Raw genomic sequence first — 18,495 nt, 5'->3', positions numbered from 1 at the left:
AAATATATGTATGTGTGTTTTCATGTACAATTCAGTTTCAGTAGGTGTGATTTATTACGCTAGCACCGGCTAATCAGCTCACACAGAATTGGAAGTGTCACGCTTCATGGTTTTAAGAAATTCAATGCCTGATGATCTGAAAACAACACCTTAAAATCAAATTGCTTAATCTAAAAGAAAATAGTTTCTACCCCTTCTCCTACATTTACTTAGTGAGGCTGATTTGAACTCAAAACACCCGAAACATAACTTTAAAGGCCAGAACGATAACTGTAATGATAACTATATTAGCATCCCCACACCAGCGGATGATATCGTTCTGTTTTTTTTTTTAAGCATTTAAATGCCCTTTTTAAATGCTTGAGCTCTTTAATGTAAGATGGATTCTCATTGGCTGTCAATGTTTCTGATCATTCATCGGCTATGGATTCTACTATTCTTGTATTTAGTATTAATTTTAGAACAATATCTTTCTTTATTGTGTATCATTATAGTTAAAGTAATTTGGCCTTATTCATCAACACGCTTCTCATGGGCTTCATGCTCTGTTTCAGGTCAGCTAGAGATGACTTTGGATCTATCATTGGAAAATGCCAAGGTACAGTAAAAGTAATTTTGTTTTTGTTTGCATATGGCAGGGTATTTCATCAAATTTTCTACTAAATCAATTGCATTTAACAAGTGTTTGTGAATTTTGACATTTGCAAAATGTCATTTTAGTAAAGCTTAAATGGATATTAATTAGGTGATGGATATTGTGTATTTTTCGTTGATGTAAATAATTTGCTGTAAAGCAGGTAACTTGTTGTCAGCCTTATTAGATTACTGTATTTTGCAAGATTATTTGATTGTAAAATCAAGACCTCTGCTTGCTCTTAAAGTCATCTTCTTAACCTAGTCTTGTTATTTCTTGCTGTTTCGGAGAATGAAATCTGCCACTTTGAGTTTCCAGTCTTTGGTTAAATAGGCTGTTTTACTTGTTATTCTCTTCTCTGCTCTATATTTCTTCTAGCTTTACATTTATGTTGAATATTTTATGAGTAATATCATTCAGAGAATAGGCCTGCGGACATGCAAGTCTGCTTTCAATTCCCTTTCAGTTGTACTAAGTTAATTTCAGTTAATTTCACAGAGATTTGCATTCAGCCAGTACTTTCTATAAAGGCTGAATTTCCAGTAGTGTGAAGTATATGAAATGGATGTGTTTGATTAATTGGCCTAGTCTTTTGTGTTCTATGTTCACGCTGTTTTCTTTCATTCTTCCTCTCTCGTCTGGTTGAGCAGAATGTGACGTTTTATATAGATGTGTGTTCTGTGTTGTAATCCTGATGGAAATGCAATGGTGGTCTATGTACAAATAGAGCTAATTAGCATGCTTTTAATATCCAATATTGGCTGATAGAAAATATAAAAAAAAAAAGTAAATGTCAGATATTGGAAAATATTATCAGATCAGCATATTGTTAATCTAAAACAAAAATCTTTTTGTAGTGCAAGATGAGTCCTCAGTATCTTTGGTCCGAGAAGGGAAAAAATTATTTGACTATAACGATAACGTTATTTGCCCCCTGACCAACAGACGATATCGTTCTGTTTATAATAAGTGTGTTAAGCTACAGTTATGTCGTCTGCCATTTTAAATGCTCAAGGTCTTAAAGCAGAATGAATTGCGAATAACTTTTAAAGATTAAAGGGCTAGTTCACCCAAAAATTTTAATTACTCCATGATTTACTCACCCTCAAGTCAAGTGACATTCTTCTTTCAGACGAATAATCAGTATAATTAAGTATACATGTCCTGGCTCTTCCAAGCTTTATAATGGCAGTGAATGGGAGCCCAAAATTTGAAGCCCAAAAAAGTGCATCCATCCATTATGAAAGTAATCCACAAGGCTGCAGGGGGCTAATAAAGACCTTCTGAAGTGACTCAATGGATTTGTGTAAGAAAAATATCCATATTTTAAACATTATAAAGTTAAATATTGCCTTCCGTATTCAACTTACGAAGAAAGTGTGTCCAACGTCACATGTCACGCCAGTTACGCCTTTTTTGTAAGTTAAATATGAAAGGCGGTCTAGAGGAAGCTAGATATTTTACTTTATAAAGTTTTAAATATGGATATGTTTCTTACCCAAGCCCATTGATTCATTTTAGAAGGCTTTTATTAACCTCCTGGAGCCGTGTGGATTACTTTAATAATGGATGGAAGCATTCTTTTGGACTTCAAATTTTGTGCTACCATTTACCACCATTATAAAGCTTATAAAGAAAGAGCCAGGACATTTTTAATATAACTCTGATTTCATTCAGCTGAAAGAAAAATGTCATATACACCTAGGATGGTTTGAGGGTGAGTAAATCATGGGCTAATTTTCATTTTTGGATGAATCATCCCTTGTTTTGTTTTGTTAAATTGCAAATGTAATTTAAATGTAAAAATAGAGAAAATAGAAAATAGCATGGACATTTAAAAGTTCAGTTATCAGCCAAATATAATCAAACCAGCATATTATCTAACAACATAACATAATCATCATCTGTAGTCCTTGGTATTTTTGATCCAAGAAGTGAAATCTGTCATATGATATGACTACCAAATGGTAATAATGTGATGCTTTCTATAACTGATAAGTGAACACAAGACCATTACAGATGGTAAACCAAACTAAAAGTCACAAGTTGGCTACTATGAATGGCTGCTCTGTTTTTCCTCCAAGCGCAATTCCCCTCAGGTTTATTTCTTGTTGTGAGAGGACAAAGTGACTTAGCGCTTCCATCTCAGGGAGACATTTTTGTAGCGAGTATGTGCTCAAATGGGTGGCTTTGCTGACTTTGCTTTATTTTCTTTCTAAAAAGCACTATATCGAGCATCAGCACCCCCCCCCCCCCCCCCCCAACACACAATTTTTTATTTAAATGAGATTTACGGTGTGTGAATCTGCCCAGATCACATACAGTACACTCATCCCACAAATTCAGGCAATATTGGTCCCGGCGTTCATCTTAGATTAATTAGCTTTTAACAGCTGAGAGGTGATTTATGGACCCTGCTTAAGCGTTTCCCCTACTGATATTTATCTTGCTAAGTGCCATCGTTCATTGTGAATTATTGAATCTCTCCCTCCTGATATTTCTGTGCAATTCTACCTGAATAGAAATCGCCAGCTTGCGTTTCCTGGTTTTCAACACCTCAGGGGTTGGATTGATAATAAGGTTGCTACAGCAACCGCTGGCTTTGATGTACACTGCAGAGTCGTGTGCATCTGATCTCAGCGGTGCTGCTCGGACCAAAGCCAAAATGTTTTTAATCAAAGGTCTGCTTTATTAACCCCCTCTTTTCTGATGAACGGTAGCTGCATTTTGAAGCGCTCGCTATGTTGGCTGTTGGGATGAAATGGTTGCTAGGCCCTGAAGCTGTTGTACCATATGGCTGGTGTTTAAGTGTTACTTTAGTGTTTAAGTATACAGATTTTATCACGCTGGGCTTTTGAACTTGAATCGAAGAGCCTTGGGCTCATCCTGCACCGAATCAGTTCTGTTTGACTGGTGAATGTTTGGATTTCCTCACTGTTGACCATAGAGGACGCTTAAAGAAAATGTGTCTTGGCCTCACAGACCAATGCTAAATTGACTTTTTTTTAAATAAAAAAAAAGGTATAATGAATCTATTATACATCAAAGGGTTAGCATCATCTGTTTGCAGATGGGTTAATGACTCATTAAACTTTAAACTCTTACATTAAATATTAAACTTTTTTCCCTAGATCTCTCAATTATTTATAATTGTAATTTTAAAAAAATACATAAAAATGCTATTTAATATACATACAGTAAATTGAATATACCTATAATTATCTTATAAGTATAAATGCAGTTAAAAAATATGTTTTTTTAGTATTAAAGGGATAGTTCACCCAAAAATGAAAATGTGATGTTTATCTGCTTACCCCCAGGGCCTCCAATATGTAGGTGTGTGTGTTTCTTCAGTAGAACACAATTGAAGATTTTTAACTCCAACCGTTGCTCTTATAATGCATGTCAACGGGGTGTTTTCTATGAGTCACTATAAGAGTAAAAAACACAGACATACAAATCCATATTAAATCCTGTGGCTCGTGGTGACACATTGATGTCTTAAGACACGAAACGATCGGTTTCTGCAAGAAACCGAACAGTATGTATGTTTTTTTTTAACCTCATATCAGATGAATCTCATCTAGCATTCCCAATGCCATTACTTCCACTGGAGAAGGTCAAAACAATGGCACAATCATAGATATGTGTACATAGATGCCTCGTTCAACCGATCCTCACAGGCACTAATGAGGATTCAACAGGGTTTTGACCTTCTTCGGCGGAAGTAATGGCGAGTAATGGAAATATTAGATAGGTTTTTAGATGTTTTTTATTTTTTTTATTTTATTTTATTTTTTTATGATCAGCTGTTACAAATCACTTTATGTTGTCTTAATGCTTTGGCAATGCAAAATGTATGTTTTTGTCATGCCAATAAAGCTTCTTGAATTGAATTGAATTGAATTGAAATTGATAGGATTCGTCTGCTATGAGGTTAAAGAAATTACATAAATACAGATCGGTTTCTCGCAGAAACCGATCGTTTCGTGTCTTAAGACATCAATGTGTCACCACAAGCCACAAGGTTAAATATGGATTTGTATGTCTGCTTTTTACTCTCATAGTGAAAAATTTATATGCATTATATGAGCAACGGTTGGAGTTAAAAATCTTAATTTGTGTTCTACTGAAGAAACAAACACACCTACATCTTGGATGCCCTGGGGGTAAGCAGATAAACATCACATTTTCATTTTTTGGTGAACTATCCCTTTAAAAACATATTTTAACAAACCTTCTTTTTAATATAACTGCTTGTCTTCCTGCCGCAGTTCCCAAGGATCCAAACCCTCACTGGCGCAGGGTAGCGTGGAGTCATGATTGTGCTCTTCTGGCATACGCTGACAGCACCGGTACGGTCCGGGTTTTTGACCTGATGGGTAGCGAACTCTTCGTTATACCACCGGTATGTCACACATAATGTTCTTTATTTCTCACCTCCTGTCATTCTCTCTGTCTGTCTTTTCCGCAGTCATTCTCTCTCTCACACACTACCTCTCTGTTGACATTGATTCCACTTTTTGTGCACAGTAAGAGCACTCTTTTCCTTTTTCAGTATAAGTGATAGCTGTAATGACTGGCTCCTAATGACTGAATTTCAGGCTTTGCCCTCTGGCTTTCTGCTCTGCTTGGCTCTTCTCTCATTCTCTCGCTCTTTTTCTCTCTCTGTCTGTAGACCGGGTAGGCCTGACCCTCTCAAGAGGGGGCTTTTCCTACTCCGTTGCCCAAGCAAGGAACACATTTTCTGGTTCCCTTCAGCTCTAAGCCCCCTGATGCCCTTGAAGGACATTTTTTTCAGATGAGTTTCTCTATCAGAAAGAGAGCTCTCTTGCCCCTTTACCACTTTCAAATTCCCCCTCATCCCCTCTGTTTCTTTTGATTGCACCGCTAGTGAGGTCTCAGTTAGTATATCGCCGGCCCTTTCGCTCTCTGTATCTCTCTTGCTGGCTCTCATCCTCCCCCGCATTACTCCACACTCTTCCATCTCTCTGTCAGAAACTATTAGTTTAGTCTCACAAGATACCCTCTCTCCATCAAAGAGTCTCTGTGTGTAATGACCTGTATGACTCTATATATTTTTGTCACTTTCAAACTCTGCTTCCATCTCTCCCTCATCTTTTTGATGTCTTTCTTTTTGTGTCTCTCTAGGCCATGAGCTTCCCAGGAGACTTTAGCTATGCAGCAGCCGGTCTGATGTTCTTGGAATACACTGGCAGTGCCCAGTGGTCAGCGGAGCTGCTGGTCATCTCCTACAGCGGTCAGCTCAAGAGTTACCTGGTCAGGTACGTGGAGAGCAAGGTTGATATTTTATACTAAGACACAACTTTTGATTTGAAAAATAATGCAAAGCACACAAATATGAACCAACACAATAAAAATTAACAAAAAAAGCTATATATATATATATATATATATATATATATATATATATATATATATATATATATATATATATATATATATATATATATATATATATATATATATATGTGTGTGTATATATATATGTATATATATGTGTATATGTATTCGTAAATAACAAGGTAAATAAAGGGAATCCAATAGATGTATTTACTTAGACATATTAGTGTTTGACATTAGACCTTAGGGTTAGTTCACCCAAAAATGAAAATTCTGTCAATAATTACTTACCCTAATGTCGTTCGACACCTGTAAGACCTCATTTCATCTTCGGAACACAAATTAACATATTTGTGTTGAAATCGGTTGAAATCTGATGGCTCAGAAAGGCCTTCACTGACACCAATGTCATTTCCTCTCTCAAGACCCATAAAAGGCACTAAAGACGTCATTATCAAGTTCATCTCACTACAGTGGCTCTACAATAAATGTATGAAGCGACTAGAATAGTTTTTGTGTCATATCCTGTCATTCTAAAATTCTTTTTCCACACATCATCTGTGACATGGTCACGTGGTGTCCTCATTTGAAAGTGACAGTCCTCATTTCGTGCCTTGTTTTGGGCGCGGGAATATCCATTTTTACTGTTTGATAAATATAAGCAGCACAGTATTTAGCATTCATGTTAATGCTACGTTCCGATTCCTCAATGGAAATGTATTCATTCATATTGTCCATGTAAACATAGCTAATGTTGGTGTAGAGTAGCCTGTTCATACAAATACGGAGCTTTCATAGCATAATTGTTTTTCTTTTTTTACATACAATACATAAAATATCAGTGACATTCGGAAAAGTGAATTAAAGGTCTGTTTTTTTAAAGGGGTTTTAGCTGAGAAAGCACAAGCCTAACCCCTTAGCTGCCTTTCCACCATCTCCGAAAAACAACAAAGCAACAGCCCAGAAGTCATTCCTTTCCAATGCAGAGTAGTACAGGAGCTGTGTGGCGTTCCGATCATATGCGTATACGAAAATATCGGATCCGATTTGAGCTTTGAATGGGTTGAAATATTCAAACTTCTGCAGTTAGAACGTATGCAACTGGCTGATCAGATGTCATGTACTTTAATCAAACTATGAGTGGGAAGTTACAATTACCAATATTTGTCCACTTTAACTCTATTCTGTAAACACCATTTCTGTAAAATGGTGGTTATTAATAATTATGGCACATAATTATTTTATAATTATTAAATCAATATTTAAGTTTATTAACTCAATATTTAAATAAAATCTACAGTTTTTTTCACCCCCTGTGGTGAAGGTTAATGTCGTTTACATGTCTGTGGTGTTTTTAATATGCTTTAAACTAAACCATACGCAAATTCATAAGTCAACACCTTTGCTAAATTTTATTCCCTTAAAAGTAAAGTGAGCCAAAGACTGTCTCAGATGTGGTTTGAAATTGGCTGTGTTTCTTACGTCACAAACTACCTTGCAACAAATTACGTCAACGTGTGGGCGGGCTTTAGCATATTATTAACTATGCAGTGATGTAGTGGAGTCTCAAGAGAAGCCAGGTTATCCCAGTTTATTTTTCTGTCTATGTACATAATTCACCCGCTATATTGTTAAATGTACCCCCTTTAAAAAAAAAAAGATGTATATTGCAATGTTATGCGTCAGTTGTATGCAAATGTCGGGTATAGTGGAAAGGCGACTTTAGACAACAGTTTCATGCAGACAAACATCTGGCTAGGTTAGAATCTCAATTGCTGGGTTTATGCTGTTTTGTTTATCCTGGCCTTTAAATTGTAATTAAGTTGCAATGGGTGACATTGTGCCAATTGTCAAGAATTTGGAAGGATAATAAATCACTAATCCTTCTCACTGAGTTTAAAGAGTGTTATGGGATGTAAGATAGTAGAAACTGTGTGTTGTAATACATTGATCAAACGTTGAAAGATATTGGAACAAGACCACCAGAGAAGATTCTGATGATTCAGATGCTTACAGATCCTCTCTAACCTAATTCTTTGATTCTTCCAGGGCCAGATATTCTGCAACTAAACTCAAAAGCCTGCATTCTTGTGTTTATCTCTCTAGTGAGGGGGAGGCTTAGTTTTGAGTATTAATAAAATTGCCTGAAGTTTCCAATTTGTAATTCTTTGTTTAATCAGTCAGCTCAAGTTTTTAAAGTTTCCACCCATGTACAAATCTGCTTTATTCTCCTCTGAAACTTGGCTGCAGACTTTGAAGCGCTGAAGAAAGCTCTTTCCCGTTCTCTCCTTCATGTTGTTAATGGAAGTGCTTGCCATTGCGTTACTTTGAGGAAGTTTTCAAAGTCATTTAGAAATGTTGGACTAACGTTGGACTAGATGGTTCTTTCAAGAGCATTTTTGACGCAAAGCTGAGAAGCTAAATTCCCTCTAACTCAAACTTTCAGAACGCACAAAGCTCAAATAACTTCAAATTGTGTTTGCCCTTCACTCTCTGAAACCATTCAAACATGCAGACTTCAGTGGCCTTTCTTATCAGGACAGCACACATCCTACTTTAACATTTTCTGCTAAACGAACTATGTAATTTTCAACATAGAGCTCAACATGAGGATGGTCCGATGGCCACAGGTCAGTGAGTTTAAATTTTTGGTCAGTTGATGAAACTGTCACTAACCCTAACTATTGCTCTATTGATCATATACACTTGTTTGTATGCCTCGCAAACTTCACGTTTGTTTTCAGCTATGAAACATTTGAGTCTACTAACAGTGATAAATGTTTTGCACCATATGCCATAATTTATTTTTTGTTAAGTTTTGTTGAATGCTTAATAATAAATGGAAAATAATTTAATATTTCTTCCTGACACACGTAAAATATCTTGCCAAAATTATTGGCACCAGTGAAAATGTTGGCAGCACAAATAGCTATTTTGATTTAATTAGATATTTTTTTTGTGTTTGTTTTTTTGACGGCGTGAAATGAAATGGTAAACAATGCTTTTTTTGATTGAACCAGTGAAAATGTTAACAGGACAAGTAAGAATCAGAACAATTGGCCTTACTAGGCAATCAAACCCACCAATGTAACCCCTCCGTTTCTACTCTCACCACTCAGAGCAGGATTCGAACAGGCGTTTCCGGCATAGGAGGAAGGTACGCTAACAAGAACACTTAACGCATAGCGTCTAGTGGCCAGAGGAGAGAGAGGCCAGCAGTGCGGGTAAAACCTGTTACACTCATCCCTCTAAACCTTGCTCTCATCCACTGAAGCTAATCAAGGTTGAGCCTGGTCACTACCTGGATAGGAGACCTCCTGGGAAAACCAGGTTGCTGCTGGAAGAGGTGTTAGTGAGGCCAGTAGGGGGCGCTCATCCTGTGGTCTGTGTGGGTCCTAAAGCCCTAATATTGTGACATGGACACCATACTGTAACAAGCACCGTCCTTCGGATGAGACGTTAAACCGAAGTCCTGATTCTCTGTGGTCAATAAAAATCCCATGGAACTTCTCGTAAAAGAGTAGGGTGTAACCCTGGTGTCCTGGCCAAATTCCCCCCATTGCTCTTAATCAATGATGGCCTCCTAATAATCTCCATCAACTTAATTGGATCGATTGCTCTTTCTCCTCTCCAGTCTACACCTATCGCTGGTGTGAGGGCATTGGCGCCGTTGTACCGTGGCTGGCCTTCACATCATCTAAGTGGATGCTGCACACTGGTGTTGGTTGAGGAGAGACCCCATGACATGATTGTAAAGCACTTTGGGTAAAGCAGTACATAGGAAATGCGCTACATACATACATAACTCATTCACCCGGGTCACGGCACCAACACTACCCCTCTGGTTCTACTCGCGCAATTAAGAGCGTTATTCTGACAGCGCTTCTCTTACAAACTGGCCTCTGTTGCTCTCGCATCTAATTGATTGTTCTCTTTAACAGTGTCTTGAAACACAGGGTTTTATTAATTGTGCCTGGTAAAGACTATTATAATGTTGATGCATTGATTTCCTGTTCTTGTTTTGCTCTCAGTGTTGGAACCAATCAGGGTTTTCAAGAGAATCACACATTCAGTTTCTCCGCCCACTATTCCAATGGCATTACCACTGCAATATATCATCCTGGCCACAGGTAAGACCCCCATCTCGAAGATGTTTTGTTGTGGGTGTGTGTGTGACTGTCACAGGGGTATTTTTCTCTAAGAGTGAACGCACAATCAGTTAGCATAACCCAACCTATTCCCACTATACATCTTTAAAATTGAATTCACTTTGGCTTGTGTTTTTAGGCAGTGGTTATTGATTTTTAAGGAAAAAATGGTTAGGACATTAGCTGCCACATGGGGGCAGTCTTTATATAGTGTGTAGAGGGGTGTGTGTGCATTTTTTTTTTTTGTATGTGCTGTTCACATGCGTCTAGATCAGATTATACCCTTTTCACCAGCCCCTCATGGACCACTTTGGCTTCATAATTGGGTTGAGGTGCTCTGTGTGTGATGTGTGTGTTTTTTTCCCTCTGACTCCTGTTGTTGATGTGTTTTGTCTGTCTGTCAGGTTGCTGTTGGTGGGAGGGTGTGAGTCTAGAGACATTGGTGTGTCCAGGGCGAGCCGTTGCGGGATCACAGCATGGAGGGTGCTGTCAGGGTCGCCTCACTATAAACAGGTCACCAGTTATGAGGATGACATTACTGGGGTAAGTCTTTCCATAAACATGTAAAGAACATATGAATGATACAGCGTCCATGACCTGCACTTTTTAACAAAAACAAAAAAATCTGGGCATATCAGGTCTCATGTCATTGGCTTTGATCTTCTAGTTTTCCTCTGGCAAAAAAGACCAAAAAAATATATAAATGTGTAACTTTAAAGGAACCTCCTCTCTATTTCTTTTTAGAAAATGGCTCATTTTCCAACTTGGGGGACTATATCATTGCATGATATATAGCCCATATAATTGCGCCGCTGCACCCATTGGTACGAAAGCAAAGTTCCTAGATTATTACGAAGGAATGAGAGTATAGTTCCTAGGCATATTGGTCTAGAAAAACTTTTAAAATTCATTCACTTTTCAACTGGACTTAGTACACAATGTAACTGCAGAAGAGTCAAGTTTTAAATAGGAATAATATTGAAACTCTGACCATTTATGAGCAAGATGCTTACGGTCTAATCCTATTTAATGAATTAGGCTAAGCTATGCTCAAAGTGCTTCCGCCATATCCGGAGATCGAAAATGGTAAAACTTAAAATTTTAACTCTAGGGGAGTTGGAAAATGAGCCTGTTTTCAAAAAAAGTGAAAACAGGCTGAACCGTTTTTAGAAATATGACTTATTCAACTTATTTCCTACATTTAGATATCTGGGCAAATGCATTTTTGCCTTTGCCCACATATGCATTGCCCACAGTGCATGCATTGTTTGGCAGGGTCGCTGCTATCTTAGCTTATCATAATGAATGGAATCCTAAATCAAGTAAATTGGAATCAAGTAAATGTGATCCAAAAAAAACCCAATCACCTAATCACTTCTTGTGGCCTGCGTATTCTCAACGAGTACAAATAGCGATGCAGATTAAGGGCGTTTTCACACCTGAAAGTCCGCACCAAGGTCCGAACCAAAGTTCGTGTTTGGACATTTGGTTCTTTTTGGTTTGCTTTCACACTGCAGTTATGTCAGCGCACCAAAGAACTTTACATGACGCACTGGCGTCTTGTCGTCATCATCTATGTGGGCTGCATCTTAACATTGATTGGCTTGTTAGCAGACGTGTGTCTGACGTCAGTGTGTTGTCAATTCAGCGGGGAACTTTGACAAGAATGAATGAACAGACGCATCATTGCCAATACTCTTAATATTATGGGATTACTATCTGCAGCACCAACTATACTCGAGGCAAATTCACCAAATGAACGTCCTCGTTGTGCAAACATTTTATCGGCGCCAACAGGAGAGGAGGAGCTCCTATAAGATAGGCTTTTTAGCCAAACAATTTATTTTATTTTATAGTTATGTTTAAATATTATAATGTTATTTTTAAATTTCATCTAGGCTATATTGATTATGAAACGTGCACACTGCACAGATGTGCAATATATGTCAAAGACATAGAGTCAGAAATAATTTTGACCACTTCATTAAGATTTGTTTTGTAGAAAGCTTTGTATTTTGTATCTTAATTTTAATAAATGTTTCATCATTTGCCTGAATTTAATAAATAAGCTTAAAAAAATAATTATTTAAGACATCCCGTGACGGAGCGATCATTTGCGTTGCACATGAACTTGAGCGGTCTCATAAATATACCGAAACTCAGCATAGTCAAGCAGAGTCAAGCAGAGCACAAGCTGACATGACTACACAAGCGGTTCTGTTTAAAATGCTGCGCGCTCCATCACTGCATGTGCTGTGAGTTTAATCTGTTTTTTCACTAATCCTACACCAGAACTTCCTGTAAATGGTCTGAAAGTCCGAACTATACAGAAAATGCTTTCACACAAGAAACGAACCGAACCTTTGTTCTGTTTGGTCCGGACCGAGACTACCTCTTTTCGTCGGACCAAATTTCGTCTGTTTGGTCCGAACCATGGTCCGAGGGAGGTTTCACACCTGTAATTTTGGTTCGTACCAAACTGAAAAGTCCGAAAATCCGGACCAAACAAGGTAGGTGTGAAAGCACCCTAAGACTAGGCGATTTCCTAGGCAGATATTGACTTGGGACTATATTATGGGGAAGCACAGGCGAAGCACTGCTACTTGGGCGCAGAGATATCACGCAACACATTGCGATCGCTCAACAGTTGGAGTACGTGAGGATGAGAGACGTGATATCTCTGCGCCCAAGTAGCTTCGCCTGTGCTTCCCCATAATATAATCCTGAATCAATATCTGGGACATGCTAGCTGGCAACATAGGATTCCTTTCATTATGCCAAAACAAAAATGACAAAAATGCCTTTGCCCACATATCTAAATGTAGAAAAAAAGTTGGGTAAGCCATATTTCTAAAAATGGTGGAGTGCTCCTTTAAAGCTACACTGTGTAACTTTTTTAGTTTATTCTTAGCTAAAAACACTTAGTTCTTTCAAAAATATATGTGCTCATTAATGTATATTTACTTCTTTCAAGTAATAAAGTATTCTCATAAGTTTATAATATGCCATTGAAAACACATACGGGTGAGGGGTTCCAATGCCGGCCGCCATGTTGGCCCTCCATCTTGAAAGTACATTAGCCAAAGAGGGACATACCCGTAAATTCAAGCTTCGCCTTTCGCGTTGGCACTCGATGGCACCGTGTCGAATGTGAAGAGGGGGATTGCCATGTTAATCTTGGACTAAATCGGCCACCGTAGGAGTTGAAACGAAATCAGAACTGAGAGGAACAGAAACTAATGTTCACTGGATGGTCATATAACTTAACAACGCTATATGGGGGAAAATATCACACAGTGTAGCTTTAACTAAGTTTCTAAAGAAAATCACTGTCGTAATGTTAGGGTGTTGTGGTTGGTTGTCAAGTGCTGTTAAGCAGTTGCTAAGGTGTTTTGAGTGATCGTTTGCATGTAGCAATGTGGTTGATTCAGAAATTAGGTTTTATGAGTCGTTTCTAGGGCTTGTTTTGAGTGTTCGGAATGGTTGCTAAGGTATTGCTTACAGGTTTTGGTGATTTGATATACAGTTTCTAAGTGTTTTGAGTGGTTGTTGAGGTGTTGCAATGGGCTTTATGCGACATTCCGGGGTCGAAAGAGCCTCCTGCCGACTTAATAATATTCTGGTCCCTATAGGGCTTTTCACACTGTGCTTAACCCTGGGTTACCGTCATTCTAAACACCACTTTTAACCCTGGGTAAAAGAGCGTTTCACACTTGTAATTTAGATGTGGGCTTGGCACCCAAAGAATGTTTGTAACCAAACAGATCTCGGCAGCCACTGTCCATAGTGGGGGACGAGATTTGCTTGGTTACAAACATTCTTCCAAATATCTTCTTTTGTGTTCAGCAGAACAAAGACATTCATACAGGTTTGGAACAACTTGAGTTAATGCTGAAAGAATTTTCATTTTTGGGTGAACTATCCCTTTAACTCTGCATTGCAGTGTTAAACTTAAACAGTGTGAAATGATGTAATTTTAGAATGTTACAACTACCGTAAATGCTTAGCAACCAACAACCAATCATGTGCCTTGTATTCACAAGCTTTGGGCAGTCACGGAAACACTGTGTGATGTATATAAACAGTCGTTTCTGTGTATGATAGGAAAAAATATCAAACGGCGACTGAAAACAGGACAATGGAGTAAAGAAGAGACTGTTTCATTCTTACCTTTTATAGCTCGAAAAGTTCACTAAGAAAAAAAACATTATCACAGTCAGCAATGTGTAATATGAGGACGCACAATGCTAGAGCCTTTTTGTAAATGATTCATGTGCTGCGTTTGTCCAATCCGTAAAACTGACACCGCATATATTCAAATGAGGACTTTAAGGGTTTAGGTATGCGCAGAGTAAGACTGCAGATTATGAATACCCAAGATTAACTGTTAACCCTGGGTATCTCATGAATAGTGTGAAACGTGAATAAAGAGAACCCAGGGTTCCATTTACCCAGGGTTTAGAATGACCCGGGGTCAGCTTTTCCAAGTGTGAAAATCCCTTATTTGTGATTTGGGTTATTACTTAAATGCAAGTTTATTAAAAAAGGAAAAAATATACATTTTTTTTTTCTTTTTTTTTCTAGCCACCAGTAGAAAATTGAAAGTTCAATCTCCTCAATTGATTCCTAACTCCAAGTATGTTCAATTCTTGCTTTTGTATTGGATTTTATAAGAAGGATACTAACTCTCTAGCAGTCGTTTCTATGTATGGACTGTTCTACCCCTGAAGCAACAGCCATATCTCAAGGAGTAAAGACACTTCTGCACTGACTGCTGCTCAGAATACACAATCTCACATCAGGTTTCACAAACCTGAAACCACAGGCTCGTTTCTGGTTTTCTAAGGTTGTGAAGGTTTTGTGCAGTAAGCTTCGGAAGCTATGTTATAAGTTTAATAAGATTTTTAGTGCTGAGGCTTCTTATATGCCCAATGATATGACTTCATGCACATAGTTATAATGAGAAACTTCTAGAATGCTTTGATTGAATTGGTGGAACCTGTTTTGATATTCTTCATATTTATTCAATATTCAATGATTTATTTAGTTATTTGGCTCTTGGCTTGATATTGAATATGTGCAAGGTCATAGTGGGTATTCAGTTTGAAAACTCCCCATGATCTCACACACACCTTAAACATGTTGCTGAAAGGTCTGTGCAAGACCAACAAGCATACTCCAAAAAGCAACACTTTCGGTTTTATATAATAGTTCACCTATCATTCATCTGTCCTAATCATTTACTCAATCTCATGCTGATCCAAACCCATAAGACTACTGATTAATCTTTGAATAACAAAGTTATTTTAATGATTTCAAAGTTTCTATCCCTCCATAGAAAATCCAGGTACCCAAAATGTAGGAGATAAGGAGAAAAGTCACAATTGTAAAATGTTTAAAATAAATACAAATGAATCAAGCGGTTTCAACAAAGTCTTGTAAAGCGATACGATCGTTTTATGATGAACAGGAGCTCAAATATGAAAGTGTGATGCACAAGGACCAATGAGGTTTGTTCAGGCATGTGATGCACACATAAGCTTCCATGGTTACCCTGCATTATACACACTATGTATGTAAATGAAAGTTAATAAAAGCCTAAATTAATCCTGTTACCATATAAGGTGATTATATTTATTTGATTTCTAGCTTATCCAAGTTGGTGATTTAGTTGGTCAGTATGCATATTCCAGAAGGCAGTTTGATCAAGATGGCATGACCAACTGGTAGCTAGTTACTGGTCCAAGTTAGTCTACCATCTTGGATCAGTATACAAGCTTCCAGTTTAACCTGTATTTTTCAGCTTTTAGTATCACGTATAAGTATGTAAATGCATCCATGGTATTCATGACAGAATTTATGAATCATCATTTCCTTTTCTTATTTAGTCCCAGAGGCGAGGATTCTTCAGGATGCCCAGCTTGCGTCTTTTCTCCAGGCATAACAGTGAACAGGTGACTCACTTTGGTTTTTATGTCGCTCAGTCATAGTTTTTACTGGCCATATTCTTTCCCGTCTCTCTGGGCCACTATGGCAGCAAATAAAATAAAATGCCAAAGCTTAATTTCATTCTGCTAAAAACTCTAACTAAATAGTGTAATGCCTAATTGAACGTGTGTGTGTTTACTCAGGATGGCGTGTTCAGAATGAGCCTGTCTCCTGATGGCACAGTGCTGGCTGTGATCCACTTCTCTGGCAGTCTCAGTCTCTGGAATATTCCATCATTCAAACTGAAAGGCAGCTGGAAACAAGAGGAACAAGTAATACAATCACTTTGTGTGTGTGTGCTCTATTTCAGAGACTTAAAAGCTAAAATATATACATTTATGTGCCACTATTTTAAAGGTGCACTATTTTTGCAGTAAAATATCCAAAAACCACTAGGCCAGTGTTATATATTTTGTTCAGTTGAGTACTTACAATATCCCAAATGTTTCCAACTATTTGTAAATTGTGAGAAAATAGCTATTTTAACCAAGGACCCGGAACGTGTCAGCATAGCGTTTGAGGGAGTCGCCTGTCAATTGCGTCATATCTGCGTTACCCTCAGTTTTATTTGGCAGAAGCGCTTTTCTCTTAGCAGTGTGAACATGTCACAGCAGCGCCGAGCGAACGCACAGAGTAACGTCATAACATCATTTTAAACACACTTAAATGTATCTAATATGAAAAACTGCTGCTTCACCTCATACTCATGACTGGAAACGCGGAGAAATGGTGCGCGCGCCCAGCAACTGTGTCCCGTCCCGTCATAATAAAAGCCCCGGTGCTCGCAAGCCGTGTGTTTGCGTAACAATCGCTCCAGCGGCCGTGCTCAGCTCCACAACACTCGGTCCTGCTCTGCTTCATACTACATTGACGTTAATAACCGCATCCATGAACATGATTTCTGCCCGAGTCCTATTTTCCACCGGCTGTGAGGTGAAAACCACATGTCCCAAGATACTGCGCTCAAACTTGGCGTCATCAAACTACGTCTTCGTTTGAATAGGCTCCCTCTAGTTGACGGAAAGTTGCATAGTGTACCTTTAATCACTGGAATCATGGCTGTTTTTAAACAGGTGTCTCAGACACTTTGCTTGCTTGCCATTGGTCAGGCAATCAAATTGTCATGCCTCTAAACACCAGTGTTGGGCAAGTTACTAGTTACTTCTTTTAAAGTAATTGAATTACTTTACCAATTACTGTATTTCAAAAGAAATTATTTACTAGGGAAAGCAATTTTTAAGTTATGTCTGCTTTTTAAATGTAAATATGAACCGTACTAAACAGTCAAACACAATAAACACTATTAAGTTAAACAGCATTTATATCCATGTCATTAAAATAGAATAATAATCTTCATAAACTTAGAACATAAAAATAGTGGTCAGAAATAAAAATCAAACATCCTTCAGTTTACAGTCTACATACATGTACTATCTTAATTTGAACACCTCTCATTCATTTCTTTCTCAAAAATGTTCATAACATCCATTTCAATCACTATTCCCTGATTTTTACTGAGGAACCTTCTTGCTAAACCCATTTCCACTCATCATACCTTTCCAAAGGTTTCAACATACTCAAACTTTTTTTTGTCAAATTTGCTATTTCCATCAAACAGTTTTCGCTCATCATATTTAACTCAAATGAACATATAAAATAACAATAACCAAATATAAGAACAAAGGTAAAATAAAACAGTCTTAAAGAGAATAAAAAGATCAATCAGTCGGACGTACAGTGGCTCAGAGCTCATTCAGTAAATGCACAGCTAAACAGATGTGTTTTGCATCTGGCTTTGAATGTGGCTACTGCTGGAGCACATCTGATCTGTTCAGGAAGCTGGTTCCAACTACGGCTGGCATAATAGCTAAAAGCAGACTCTCCTTGCTTTGAGTGAACTCTTGGTATTTCTAACTGACTTGATCCTGCTGATCTGAGTGATCTGTTGGGTTTGTATTTAATCAGCATATCTGTAATGTATTGAGGTCCTAGCTCATTGAGAGATTTATAAACAAGTAGTAGTACTTTAAAATCGATCCTTAATGTAACTGGAAGCCAGTGTAAAGACCTGAGGACTGGTGTGATATGGTCATATTTTCTGTTTCTGCTCAGAATCCTGGCAGCAGCATTCTGTATGAGCTGCAGCTGTCTAATGGTCTTTTTGGGAAGGCCTGTGAGAAGGCCATTACAATAGTCCACCCTGCTGGTGATGAAAGCATGAACGAGTTTCTCTAAGTCTTACCTGGAAACAAAGCCTCTAATTCTTGCAATATTTTGCAGATGATAGTATGCTGATTTAGTTATTGCTTTGACATGACTACTGAAATTCAGGTCTCAGAAGCACACCAAGATTCCTGACTT

At 37.9% G+C, this 18,495-nt stretch overlaps 1 protein-coding gene across 2 annotated transcripts in view; it reads left to right on the top strand.

Annotated features, from left to right (window-relative positions):
- Nucleotides 1-18,495, top strand: part of nbas (NBAS subunit of NRZ tethering complex) — a 258,738-nt gene that overhangs the window by 3,125 nt on the left and 237,118 nt on the right. For both annotated transcript variants that reach the window (XM_067417672.1, XM_067417671.1), the window contains exons 6-12: nucleotides 555-598; nucleotides 4,909-5,042; nucleotides 5,786-5,919; nucleotides 10,030-10,128; nucleotides 10,551-10,689; nucleotides 16,035-16,100; nucleotides 16,278-16,406. In XM_067417672.1, coding sequence (XP_067273773.1) covers nucleotides 555-598; nucleotides 4,909-5,042; nucleotides 5,786-5,919; nucleotides 10,030-10,128; nucleotides 10,551-10,689; nucleotides 16,035-16,100; nucleotides 16,278-16,406 — 745 coding nt within the window. The remainder of the gene's footprint in view (nucleotides 1-554; nucleotides 599-4,908; nucleotides 5,043-5,785; nucleotides 5,920-10,029; nucleotides 10,129-10,550; nucleotides 10,690-16,034; nucleotides 16,101-16,277; nucleotides 16,407-18,495) is intronic.

Source organism: Pseudorasbora parva, chromosome 15 (assembly GCF_024679245.1).
Source record: "Pseudorasbora parva isolate DD20220531a chromosome 15, ASM2467924v1, whole genome shotgun sequence".
Classification (NCBI taxonomy): Eukaryota; Metazoa; Chordata; class Actinopteri; order Cypriniformes; family Gobionidae; genus Pseudorasbora; species Pseudorasbora parva.
This window is presented reverse-complemented; position numbering and strand designations above follow the sequence as displayed.